Source organism: Somniosus microcephalus, chromosome 10 (assembly GCF_052327205.1).
Source record: "Somniosus microcephalus isolate GS21.2 chromosome 10, FLI_Smic_1.0, whole genome shotgun sequence".
Lineage (NCBI taxonomy): Eukaryota > Metazoa > Chordata > Chondrichthyes > Squaliformes > Somniosidae > Somniosus > Somniosus microcephalus.
The window spans coordinates 70,122,697-70,135,394 of NC_140996.1; the positions used below are offsets into that span (position 1 = coordinate 70,122,697).

At 46.8% G+C, this 12,698-nt stretch overlaps 1 protein-coding gene across 1 annotated transcript in view; it reads left to right on the top strand.

Annotated features, from left to right (window-relative positions):
* The window catches only part of bcl9 (BCL9 transcription coactivator), a 401,618-nt gene that overhangs the window by 149,271 nt on the left and 239,649 nt on the right, over positions 1 to 12,698 (top strand). The window contains 1 exon segment of the mRNA XM_085998596.1: positions 4,521 to 4,620. Within this exon segment, the coding sequence (XP_085854722.1) occupies positions 4,521 to 4,620 (100 nt within the window).

Consider the following 12,698-nt stretch of genomic DNA (forward strand, 5'->3'; position numbering starts at 1 on the left):
ACCCAACTAGACGCCTACCCGCTATCCCGCATATCCGAGATGGTGAACCAAATCGCCCAATACCGGGTGTTCTCCACCATCGACCTCAAGTCAGTGTACCACCAGCTCCCTATCAGACCAGAGGACCGTTCGTACACCGCCTTCGAGGCAAACGGGCGCCTCTACCAGTTCCTCAGAGTCCCCTTTGGGGTGACGAATGGGGTCTCGGTCTTTCAGAGGGAGATGGACCGCATGGTCGATGACCACCACTTGCAGGCAACCTTACCCTATCTCAACAACGTCACCATCTGCGGCCACAACCAACAGGACCACAACTCAAACCTCGCGAGGTTTCTGAAAACCGCACAAAAACTCAACCTCACCTACAACGAGGACAAGTGCGTTTTCAACACCACGCGCCTTTGCATACTAGGCAGCGTGGTGGAGAATGGGGAAATCGGACCAGACCCCGACTGATTGCGCCCCCTACGGGAGCTGCCCCTGCCCAACACTCCCAAAGCCCTGAAAAGGTGCCTGGGGTTATTCTCATATTATGCCCAATGGGTCCCTAACTACTCCGATAAAGCCCGTCCCCTCTTGAAAGCATCCTCTTTCCTGCTCTCTGCTGAGGCCCATGCTGCCTTCAAAAGCATTAAGCAGGATATTGAGCGGGCCACGCTACAGGCAGTGGATGAGAACACTCCCTTTCAAGTGGAAAGTGATGCGTCTGACTTTGCCTTGGTGGCCACCCTCAACCAGGCAGGGCGGCCCGTAGCTTTCTTCTCGAGGACCCTCCAGGGGCCCGAGATCAGACACTCCTCCGTGGAAAAGGAGGCCCAAGCCATCGTGGAGGCAGTGCGCCACTGGCGGCACTACCTAGCCGGCAAACGCTTCACCCTACTTACCGACCAGCGGTCGGTAGCGTTTATGTTCAATAATAAACAGAGGGGGAAGATTAAAAATGATAAGATTCTTAGGTGGCGGATCGAGCTCTCCACCTTCGAGTACGACATCATATACCGGCCGGGGGCCCTTAACGAATCCCCCGACGCCCTCTCACGAGGGATGTGTGCCAACGCCACCGGGGATCGGCTACAGACCCTCCACAACAACCTCTGCCACCCAGGGGTCACACGGCTGTTCCACTTCATAAAGTCCCGCAACTTACCCTACTCGATTGAGGAAGTTCGGTCTCTGACCAGGAACTGCCGCACCTGCGCTGAGTGCAAGCCTCGGTTCTACCGCCCTGATAGAGCCCACCTAATCAAAGCTACACGGCCCTTTGAGCGGCTTAGCTTAGATTTCAAGGGCCCCCTCCCGTCCGTCGACCGCAATGTTTACTTCCTGAACATTGTGGACGAATACTCCCGTTTCCCATTTGCCTTCCCCTGCCCAGACATGACTAGCGCCACGGTCATTAAATGCCTCAACAGCCTGTTCTGCCTGTTCGGTATGCCAAGCTATATCCACACGGTTAGGGGGGCGTCCTTCATGAGTGAAGAGCTACGCCAGTACATGCTGTCCAAGGAGATTGCCATGAGCCGTACCACCAGCTACAACCCCCGGGGTAACGGTCAGATGGAGCGAGAGAACGGGACAGTATGGAGGGCAGTCACCCTAACTCTAAGGACCAAGGGCCTCCCTATCTCCCGCTGGCAGGAAGTCCTCCCAGATGTGCTCCACTCAATACGGTCACTATTGTGTACCGCCACTAATGCCACGCCTCATGAGCTAATGTTTGTGTTTCCCCGGAAATCCACCTCAGGCATATCCATACCGTCATGGCTCTCCACCCCAGGTCCGGTACTTTTGCGGAAGCATGTGAGGGGCCACAAGACGGACCCCCTCGTGGAGCCAGTGCACCTACTCCACGCCAACCCACAATATGCGTATGTCCGGCACGCCGACGGACGGGAGGACACTGTGTCCATAAAAGACCTCGCCCCAGCCGGTAACAACAGCAACAACGACAACGACTTCAACAACAACAACAACAACCACAACAACTATTACCCACCCACTCCACCCACTAATTTTTAATCACCCCCGGAAGAACACCAGCCAACGGTACCCCCACCACCTACTCTGTCAACAACCCCGGTGGCGCCCCCGGCAGAGACCCAGGAGACCACCCGGGACACCCAGCCGGCACCTGTGGCACCGCAACCGTTACGTCGGTCACAGAGGACTATCACACCCCCGGACAGACTAAGTCTGTAGAAGGGGTGAATGTGATGAAATATGTCATTCATCAGACTCTGTAGTTAACTGTATATATTGTATTGCCTGCTCCGGTGTTTGTACCTTGTATTGTGTATAGGGCACCGCCCCCTTTGTGTGTCGGCTCTGCCCATACCTGGCCCTACTTAAGACAAGTCCAGGCTTGTCCTGCAGTAGAACAGCAGCACGCCAGGTGAAGCTAGGTGCAGCCACCAGCATCTTTTCTTTGCTAATAAAAGCCTTGTTTTATTCTGCTAACTTCGAGTCTTGAAGTTATTGAGGCACGTCACAGAGCTCCTCTGGAACAGTCCAGGCAGTGAAGCATTGCATGAGAACTATGATGTTTATTGTGGCTGAATAGCTGTCGTTATAGGCCAGCTCTCCAGTTTCCTAACTGGAGTTATGAACCATGGAGTGACTACCCCTTGTTGCCCAATAGCCAGCCTGTAACTTGGCAGCCCAGTTGAAATAAAGTCAGCACAGAGGACTGGCGCATGATGGAAGAGTCATGACTGCTGCCGGGCTAGTGGGCACAGACCTGCATGATGTTCTCCTTGTGGTTGTAAAATGTGGTAGTAAAGTCCCTTTTAATTGATAACGATGCCAGGCTGGCGATAAAGAATATGCAAGGCAATGTGTGTGCAGTCAATGCCACCTTGCCACCCAGCGCTCTCTCGTCTTGCTTTGCTTTGTCAAAAGGGAAGGAGATGTAAGTGTTTCTCTAGGTGTAGAGGAGCTTCAGTGATCTCCCTGATAGATCGTCTTCTGCGAACTGTGAGATGTTGCCGATGTTAGCTGTAGCAGCCTGAAAGGTGTAAAAGTTAACAGCTACGGTGACCACAGGCAGTGCTGTCTATGCCTTGGTTTGAGGCTGGAGTTGTGGCTGCAGCAGGTGACATAGCTCAGTGACAACCTCCTTCGTGAAGTGAAGTGGGCTAATACATTGCTCCTCAGTAAAGCTGAAGTAGGAGAGTTGCTCCCTGCAGACCATCTGTGGATATGGCCTCATGTTGTGTGCCCTCCTCCTCCTCCCTCTTCTGGCAGATCCTCCTGCTCTGTAATGTCTTCCTTGCTGCTCTCCCTCGTCCTCCAGTCCCAAAGGCAGCCCTACCAGACCACCCCTGTTTACAGCCAGACCATTTGTGAGGCAAAGTACCAAAGCACTGCAAGACCACTCTTTGTACAGACAAAGTGAACTTTCCAAAGTGATGCAACACACCAAGAAACAGTAGCAAGAAATACTAAACTAGCACCTAACCTGTAAGGACTGCATGATGTCATTAAATAGCATTAAATGAGGTGGCCTTCATGCCGGTTAGTACCACATTGTGATTTATGAAGTCAGCACAGGGGGAGTGAAGCACAGGGTGGCCCAAAATGGAAAATGCAGGACCCTAATTTAAATATCTTGGGCCAGAATTTGCTGGCAAAATAACGGTAAGTTGAAGTTGCTTGTTGTTATTAGTGTGTAAAATATCCAGCAATTTATGGCAAGGAAGAGATACGGCATGAGTTGTGAATGGCCGCAAATTGCTGGACACTCCCCCGTTAGCCTTGCAAAAATGGGAGATCGGCATCAACCACCCGATGAGTCTTAAGAAATAGCTGTATTTGCACTGTAAATACAAATTAAACTTGCTGCAGAAAGTTAGGGCTCCTATTTATCGGCATAAGGATCCTGTTAATGGGGTAATTTATGTTTCCAATAGCCTATCACTTTGAAACCAGTTAGCAATTAAATGATAATTGTTCTGCATATGCCACATAAAGCACACAACCAGGATGCAAGTTAAACTGATTTGTTTAACTGATCAAACTGATTTGTTAAATTGATTTATTGTGGATTCTGGCCTTGAGTAAAGTTGATGCTAAATTAATTTCAGTTTATCAGGATTTAGAATTAACTCCGCCCCCCCCACCACCTCGCCAAAGAATGTGGGTCCCCTCATTTGCAAATAACCAACAATCACGATGCTGATTCCACAGTTTGAATTGCTATAAAATATATAGCTTTCACATGCAGGCAGCAGCTGCCTTCGGTTCCTGAATTTAATGAATTAAAAAACAATATTAATCTGTACCCTGGGCAGGAGTCAGTCTTATTCTTATGTTTATGCACCATGTTCCATTGGCAAAAAATCTTACAACTACACATTTTCCTGCATGTAATCAGTGATCAGATGTCCAAGCTGCCACTTCAGGGAGCATAACCTTCAATCTGCAGTAATACATCACCTTTAAGTTCTTTTCTAAGCAGGTTTTTTTGATGTGAATGCGCCATTGCTAATTGTAAGGAGTTTATTTTCTTTTTCTGACTATAGGGCCACAGAAGCTGTCCTGAAGGGACAAGCAGAATCTATTCTTGACTTCCATATGCAGAATATTTCAAACTCCAGGACAGAAAAGGACAGTCCGCTACTGGTAAGCCACATTTCTTTTGTACACGTTAACCTTGAAAAGGGAAAGATCTTTTGTGAAGTGATGCATTTTGGGAGGACTAATATGGAAAGACTGTATACTATAAAGGACACAATTTTGAAAAGTGTCAATGAGCAGAGAGATCTGTGTCCATATACACAAATTCTTAAAGGTGGCAGGGCAAGTTGATGAGGTGGTTAAAAAAAAATATGGGTTACTTGGGTTTATAAATAGAGGCATAGAATATAAAAGCAAAGAGATCTTGCTAGAACTTTATAAATCACTGGTTCAGCCTCAGCTGGAGTATTGTGGACAATTCTGGGCACCACACTTGAGGAAAGATGTAAAGATATTAGAAAGGATACAGAGGAGGTTTACCAGGATGTTTCCAGGGATGAGGGACTTCGGTTATGAGAAGAAGTTGGAAAAGTTAGGATTGTTCTCCTTGGACCAGAGAAGATTAAAAGGTGACCTAATAGAGGATTTCAAGGTGATGAGGAGTTTTGATAGACTAGATAGAGAAAGCCTATTCCCTCTGGCAAGTGGGTCAATAAGCAAAGGTCGTAGATTTAAAATCATTGGCAAAAGATCTCGAGGAGCGATAAGGAGAACGTTTTTTACTCAAAGAGTTGCTGGGATCTGAAACGCTATACCTGAAAAGGTGGTGGAATCTGATTCCATAAATAATTTTAAAAGGGAGTTGGACAGGTACTTGAGGATGAGGAACTCACAGGGTTACAGACAAAAAATGGGGGCGTGGAACTAAGCATGACGGTTCTTTCAAACATCCAGCATAGGCATGATGGGCCGAATGGCCACCTTCTGTGCTGTAAATTTCTATGATCTCTACCCTCAGAAAAATATATCCTGCTAACAGAGTAAAGCTTGCAAGGCTCCATGCCACCAGAGGGTCCTTGAAGGTAGCCCGGAAATCTATCAAGTCTCACTTATTTGCTGACACCAGTACTTCACACAGGTTCTCTGGCCAGACAGTCACAGACATTCTGTGCAGGCATAAAACACCAGGACCCACTTTGCAACTAGCTTACACCTTGAAGGCAGCCAACGCATTTCAGAACAATTCCCAATTCCCGAGACTATCCGACATGTACTAGTTGTGCCTGGGGCTCTCACAAAACTTACCCTTGCATCCGATATCTCATCAACCAAAACTGCATTGGATGGCTCCTCCATCTTTGGTTGTGCTGTATGTTAGGAGCTGCTTGTTGTGCGCTGTTCAACTCATTTACTTAGCTCCAAAAATTAAACAAATTATTGAATGTGAGTATTTGCACTGAATCCAGTCGTGAACTTAGAGTCATAGAGTTTTACAGCACAGAAAGAGGCCCTTTGGCCCATCGTGTCTGCGCCGCCCATCCATCCCTGTCCTGTCCAATCCCATTTTCCAGCATTTGGTCCATAGCCTTGTATGCAATGGCATTTCAAGTGCTCATCCAAATGCTTCTTGAATGTTGTGAGGGTTCCTGCCTCTACCACCCTTTTAGGCATTGATTTCCACATTCCAACCACCCTCTGGGTGAAAAAGTTCCTCCTCAAATCCCCTCTAAACCTCCTGCCCCTTACCTTGAATCTATGCCCCCTTGTTATTGACCCCCCTACTAAGGGGAAAAGTTCCTCTTTGTCTACCCTATCTATGCCCCTCATCATTTTGTACACCTCAATCAGGTCCCCCCTCAGCCTTCTTTGCTCCAAGGAAAACAACCCCAGCCTGTTTAGTCTTTCTTCATAGCTGAGGCGCTCCATCCCAGGTAACATCCTGGTGAATCTTCTCTGCACCCTCTCCAAGGCAATCACATCCTTCCTATAGTGAGGCGACCAGAACTGCACACAGTACTCCAGCTGTGGCCTCACCAGCGTTTTGTACAGCTCCATCATAACCTCCCTGCTCTTATATTCTATGCCTCGGCTAATGAAGGCAAGTATCCCATATGCCTTTTTAACCACCTTATCTACCTGTTCCGCTGCCTTCAGGGATCTATGTACATGTACACCAAGGTCCCTCTGACCCTCTGTACTTCCTAGGGTCCTACCACTCATTGTGTATTCCCTTGCCTTATTTGTCCGTCCAAAATGCATCTCCTCGCACTTTTCAGGGTTAAATTCCATTTGCCACTTTTCCGCCCATCTGACCAACCCGTTTATATCGTCCTGTAGCCTGAGGCTTTCCTCCTCGCAATTTACCACCCCACCAATTTTCGTGTCATCTGCGAACTTACTGATCATACCTTTCACATTCTCATCCAAATCATTTATGTAGATCACAAACAACAAGGGACCCAGCACCGATCCCTGAGGTATCCCACTGGACACAGGCTTCCAGTCACAAAAGCAACATTCGACCATCACCCTCTGCCTCCTGCCACTCAGCCAGTTTAGGATCCAACGCGCCAAGGCACCCTGGATCCCATGGGCTCTTACCTTCTTGACCAGTCTCCTATGCGGGACTTTGTCAAAAGCTTTACTGAAGTCCATGTAAACCACATCCACAGCATTTCCCTCATCCACCCCGCTAGTCACCCCCTCGAAAAATTCAATCAGATTTGTCAGACATGATTTACCCTTGACAAAGCCATGCTGACTATCCCCGATTAATCCTTGCCTCTCCAAGTGTAGACTAATTTTGTCCCTCAGAATTTTTTCCAATAATTTCCCTACCACAGATGTTAGGCTCACTGGCCTGTAATTCCCTGGTTTATCCCTGCTACCCTTCTTGTATAATGGTACTACATTAGCTGTTCTCCAGTCCTCTGGTACATCCCCTGTGGCCAGAGAGGTTCTGAAAATTTATGTCAGAGCCCCTGCAATCTCCTCCTTTGCCTCCCACAGCAGCCTGGGATACATCTCATCCGGGCCTGGGGATTTATCCACTTTTTGGCCTGCTAAAACCGCTAGCACCTCCTCCCTCTCAATGCTAATATGTTCAAGTATGTCACAGTCCCCTTGCCCGATTTCTATGTCTGCATCGTCTTTCTCCATAGTGAACACAGGTGCAAAAAATTCATTTAAAACCCCGCCTACATCATCTGGCTCTACACACAGATTGCCACTTTGGTCCCTAATGGGCCCTACCCTTTCCCTGGTTATCCTCTTGCCCTTAATATACTTATAAAACATCTTAGTATTTTCCTTTATTTTGCTCGCCAGTGTTATTTCATGGCCCCTCCTCGCCCTCCTAATTTCTTTTTTAAGTATGCCCCTGCACTTTTTATACTCCTCTAGGGCTTCTTCCGTCTTTAGTCTTTTGTAACTGCCAAAAGCCCCCCTTTTATTTCTAATGCATTTTTGTATATCCCTTGTCATCCAAGGTTCCCTTTGCTTGTTGGTCCCACCCTTGACCTTTACAGGAACATGTTGGCGTTGTACTCTCTCTATTTCCCTTCTGAAAGTCTCCCACTGTTTTGATGTGGATTTTCCTATAAGTAGCTGCTCCCAGTCCACTTTGGCCAGATCCTGCCTTATCATATTAAAATCGGCCTTCCCCCAATTTAGAACTCTTATTTCCGGGCCGTCTTTGTCTTTTTCCATGACCACCTTAAATCTCACCGAATTATAGTCACTGTCGCCAAAATGCTCTCCTACTGACACTTCCACCACTTGCCCGGCTACATTCCCCAGAATTAGGTCCAGTACCGCCCCCTCTCTTGTAGGACTTTCTACATGTTGGCTCAAAAAGCTCTCCTGGATGCACTTTAAGAATTCTGCACCCTCTAAGCCTTTCACACTCTGACTATCCCAATTTATATTGGGGAAGTTGAAATCCCCCACTATTATTACCCTATTATTTTCGCACTTCTCTGAGATTTGCCTACATATCTGTTCCTCTATCTCCCCCTGACTGTTTGGGGGCCTATAGTACACTCCCAGCAAAGTGCTTGCCCCCTTTTTGTTTTTAAGTTCTACCCATATGGCCTCATTAGAGGAACCCGCTAATATATCGTCCCTCCTTACAGCAGTAATTGACTCCTTAATTAATATTGCAACACCCCCTCCCCTTTTACACCCCCCTCTGTCTCGCCTGAAGATTCTATACCCCGGAATATTGAGCTGCCAGTCCTGACCCTCCCTCAACCATGTCTCCGTGATAGCAACAATATCGTACTCCCATGTGTTCAACAACAACTTCAGTTCATCTTCAACTTTAAACTGGTAAAATTTATTGGTGATCCATGTACCATGCTTTACTACTTACATCTCTGTCCAGTGCTTCTACACCTTCCTCTTCGCCCCTCTTGCAATGCCTGCCCCCTCTCCCCAAAAGTTAAAATGGTTATACTACCCAGTTCTGTGACCCCCGGGCAGCTTGAACAGTATAGAATAAGAAGTCAAAGAAAGGAAAAGATACATTCAGGTTTAATTGAGAGAACATAGCCCAAGCAAATATCCCAGAGCAGGCTTAGATTTCTTTTCAGACACATTAGATGGAATTTTAACTGGAAGGAGGATTTGGGCGGTTGGTAGACGGAGCAAGTGCCAAATGTGCCTGACATCAACATTGTGAGGCTCGGGAAATTTTAACTCCGCCCTCCCGAAACACGCAGAAAGTGGCTGCTGACCAGCGGGCAGGAGTGGAAGTTCAAGTGGCAGGAGGCTGACACCAAAGGCCGGCTGACACCACTGGCTGGCTTGTTGGCAAGATAAGTGATGGAGAGGTTGGTTTCAGGAGGATCTCGAGGGAGGGAAGGAGCAGGTGAAATGCTTGGAGTGCGGAGGCCTAAACTTTCCTTGTGGGGCCTGTAGGAGCACTCCAGGTCCTCATGGTTCCACAAGGAAAGTAAAAAAAAACTCGCCTTTCATGGCAACTTTTGGTTCCGGATTCTCTTCTCGCAGACCTCACCTGGCATCACAATGTCATAGGTCCATGGCCTGCATACTTAAAGAAGAACTCCACTTCCTTCAGGCGAGTGCCTTTGCCACCTGCTGAGAAGAGTAGGTTAAAATCAAGCTTTTTTGGAGTAGCAGGTGCAGTGCATCTGTCAGTGACTTTTTAACTTGTATTTGAGCATTTATTGTAAATGAATATTTTAATTGCTTGGATAATAAGAGCCTAAATGCAGTAGAGGAACAAAAGGACCTAGGTGTACAGATACACAAAGCACTAAAAGTAGCGAGGCAGGTTAATAAGGCCATAACAAAAGCAAACCAAGCACTGTGGTTCATTCCTGGAGGGATATAATTGCAAAGCAGAGAAGCTATGTTAAACGTGTATCGAACCTTGGTTAGACCACACTTAGAGTACTGTGCACAGTTCTGGTCCATATTATAAAAAGGATATAGAGGTGCTGGAGAAGGTGCAAAAATGATTCACAATGATGATACCAGAACTGAGAGGATGTACTTATCAGGAAAGGCTGAACTTGCTGGGGCTCTTTTTACTAGAAAACAGTCTGAGGCATGACCTGATAGAGGCCTTAAAAATTATGAAGGAATTTGATAAGTTGGACGTAGAGAAGATGTTTCCACTTGTGGGGAGACCAAAACTAGGGGCTATAAAAATAAAATAGTCCAAATAAATCCAATAGGGAATTCAAGCAAAACCTCTTTACTCAAAATGTGGTAAGAATATGGAACTCACTACCACAAAGATGACTATTTCTCAGGCACTATTTCGAAGCAGAGTGGGGGAGTTATCTCCAGTGTCCGGGCCAATATTTATCCCTCAACCAACATCACTAAAACAGGTTATCTGGTCATTATCACATTGCTGATTGTGGGAGCTTGCTGTGTGCAAATTGGCTGCCACATTCCTACATTACAACAGTGACTGTACTTCATTGTGCTGTAAAGTGCTTTAGGATGTCCGGTGGTCTTGAAGGGCACTATATAAATGCAAGTCTTTTTTTACTCGCACTTCAGTGGTAGTGGTTAGAGAGATGGTTGGCTTTCACATGGTGACTTGCAGTTCACAAGTGAGCAAGAGCAGACGGTAGAGTCAGGGACAGCAGTGGAGAGTCCGTGTCAGAGGGCGCAGGACTCTCTAAGCTCTGCTCAGCTAGACACAGATGCTGTACCCCGGGGGCCATCAATGAGCAGGATACTTCTTGAGCAGCAGCAGAGAATGTGTGATGTACTGACAGGCGCTCCAAGCGCACTGTACACGATTGCAGAGAGATTAGAGGAGTCCATCTCAAGCATAAGTGATATGCTACCGCAGGCCTTTGCGGTGATGTCTTCTTCCATGGATGGAGTGGCTAACTGCATGAAGAATCAAACACGGCAATCAAAAGAGTACATGCAGGCATTCAACAATGGCTTGCATACTCTGGATGCCACATTAAATAGGATGAATGATACCCTAGCCTTGGCCGTTCATCGCCCCACTGATCTGCAGCTCATTGCTAGCAGGGAAGTGAGGCTGGGCCATGAGAGGGATGATGGTAAAAGGGGATATGGAAGTGGGGACTCCACACAAGGTGCTTCCACCTCTCACCCGTTGCCCCCCCCCACTCAGTACCCCACGTGCTGCCTCATGTCCCGATGGCCGAGTCTGCCCCTGCACAGGTGGAGCCATCACAGGCTTCAAAACCCAGAGGACAACAGTCTGAGCAGGGATCTGAGTAGCCTGCCTCTACCTTGGTTGAAGCCACAGAGGTTGCACTACATAGAAGCACTAGGAAAAGGAAGAGTAAATATTTGTAGTTGCACAAGGGTATGCACATGAGTGCGTTAGACATTGTTATATTGTTGAGTTTCTGCTGTATATTTGAAGCAGATAAATATTATTATTTTGCACCACTTTGCCGCCTTGCCAAATTATGGGTTGCTGGCTGGTAAATGACCTTTTCAGTTGTTTGATGATGAATGTGAAGACATGAATTAACAGCAACCAATGGGAGGCTGTGAAAGGGATGTTTGGTTGTTCGCAGGACTGCTTTGTGTTAGTGGCATTGTGGGGGGTGGAGGGTAGCACAAAAGGTGCTTTTGCATGTGGTTGTTAGATGGGTGCACTGGTGGAACCTAAGTGATCCTCGCAATAATCAGAGTACACTGCCATCAGTTCTACAGGACTATATACTTATTCATTTTCTCCAAACGGCTAAGATTTTTGTTTTGTACAATGAAACCTATTTGTTATCCTGTTTATATTCCAACCATTGATTATGATTGTTACATCATTATATTATTACATCGTTAAATGGAATTACTTGTTACATCATTATATGGAACTACTTTGGTTAGTGTATTTATGTGAAAGGCAGTGCGCAGTGCAAGGACGGACATCTTGTATCACTCTGCACCATGCGACAGCAACATCATAAAAGCAAGAGTACAACTGAGTGAAAGTCGTAAACTAAATGAGTTAAAAGTGTCTGTATTACATAGTAATAAGAACACAAGGAGACACAACATGGTGGCAGCGGTATAAGTGAGTACAACTTGTGCCATACGAACTACGAATAAGACGAAAAGTGAATATATGAGCTGATCATGAGTGCCGGTGTCTGCGGTGATTGAGCGTGAATCGTACGGGCAACTAAGATGGCGGCTGCCGCTGCACTGACTGCGCAAATGCAACCCCTCATGAACTGGGAAGCCGACGATATAGTAGAGGCATTCTGCAAGTTCAAACAGAAATGTGACCTTACATTCAAAAGCTTCCTGAAGGGTACTGCCAATGAAGAAAAGGTTAGTTATATTCTGTTGTGGACATGAGGAAAAGGTCTAGATTTGTATAATAGCTGGAGTTTGACTGAAGAGGAAAAGGAAAACCCTGCGACAATCTTTTTAGAAATTCAGCAACCATCTAGAGCCTAAATCCAATCACCGTATACACAGATACAAATTTCAGAGTCTAAGACAGGAATCCGGTGAAACAGCTGACAATTTACTGACAAGGCTGAGAAATGAAGCCAGCAAGTGTGCATTTAAGGAAATGGAGGAAAGGCTTGTGGACCAGCTGATATGGGGGTCAGCGCATGCAGAGGTACAAAAAGCCCTGATAGGGAAAGAGAAGCTCGAACTAACAGAGGCTATAGATACTGCGAGAGCTCATGAAGCCATGAAGCAGCAAATGAGAACGCTGATTTCTCAAACGGCTGACATACGGACGGCTTCTGAGACGG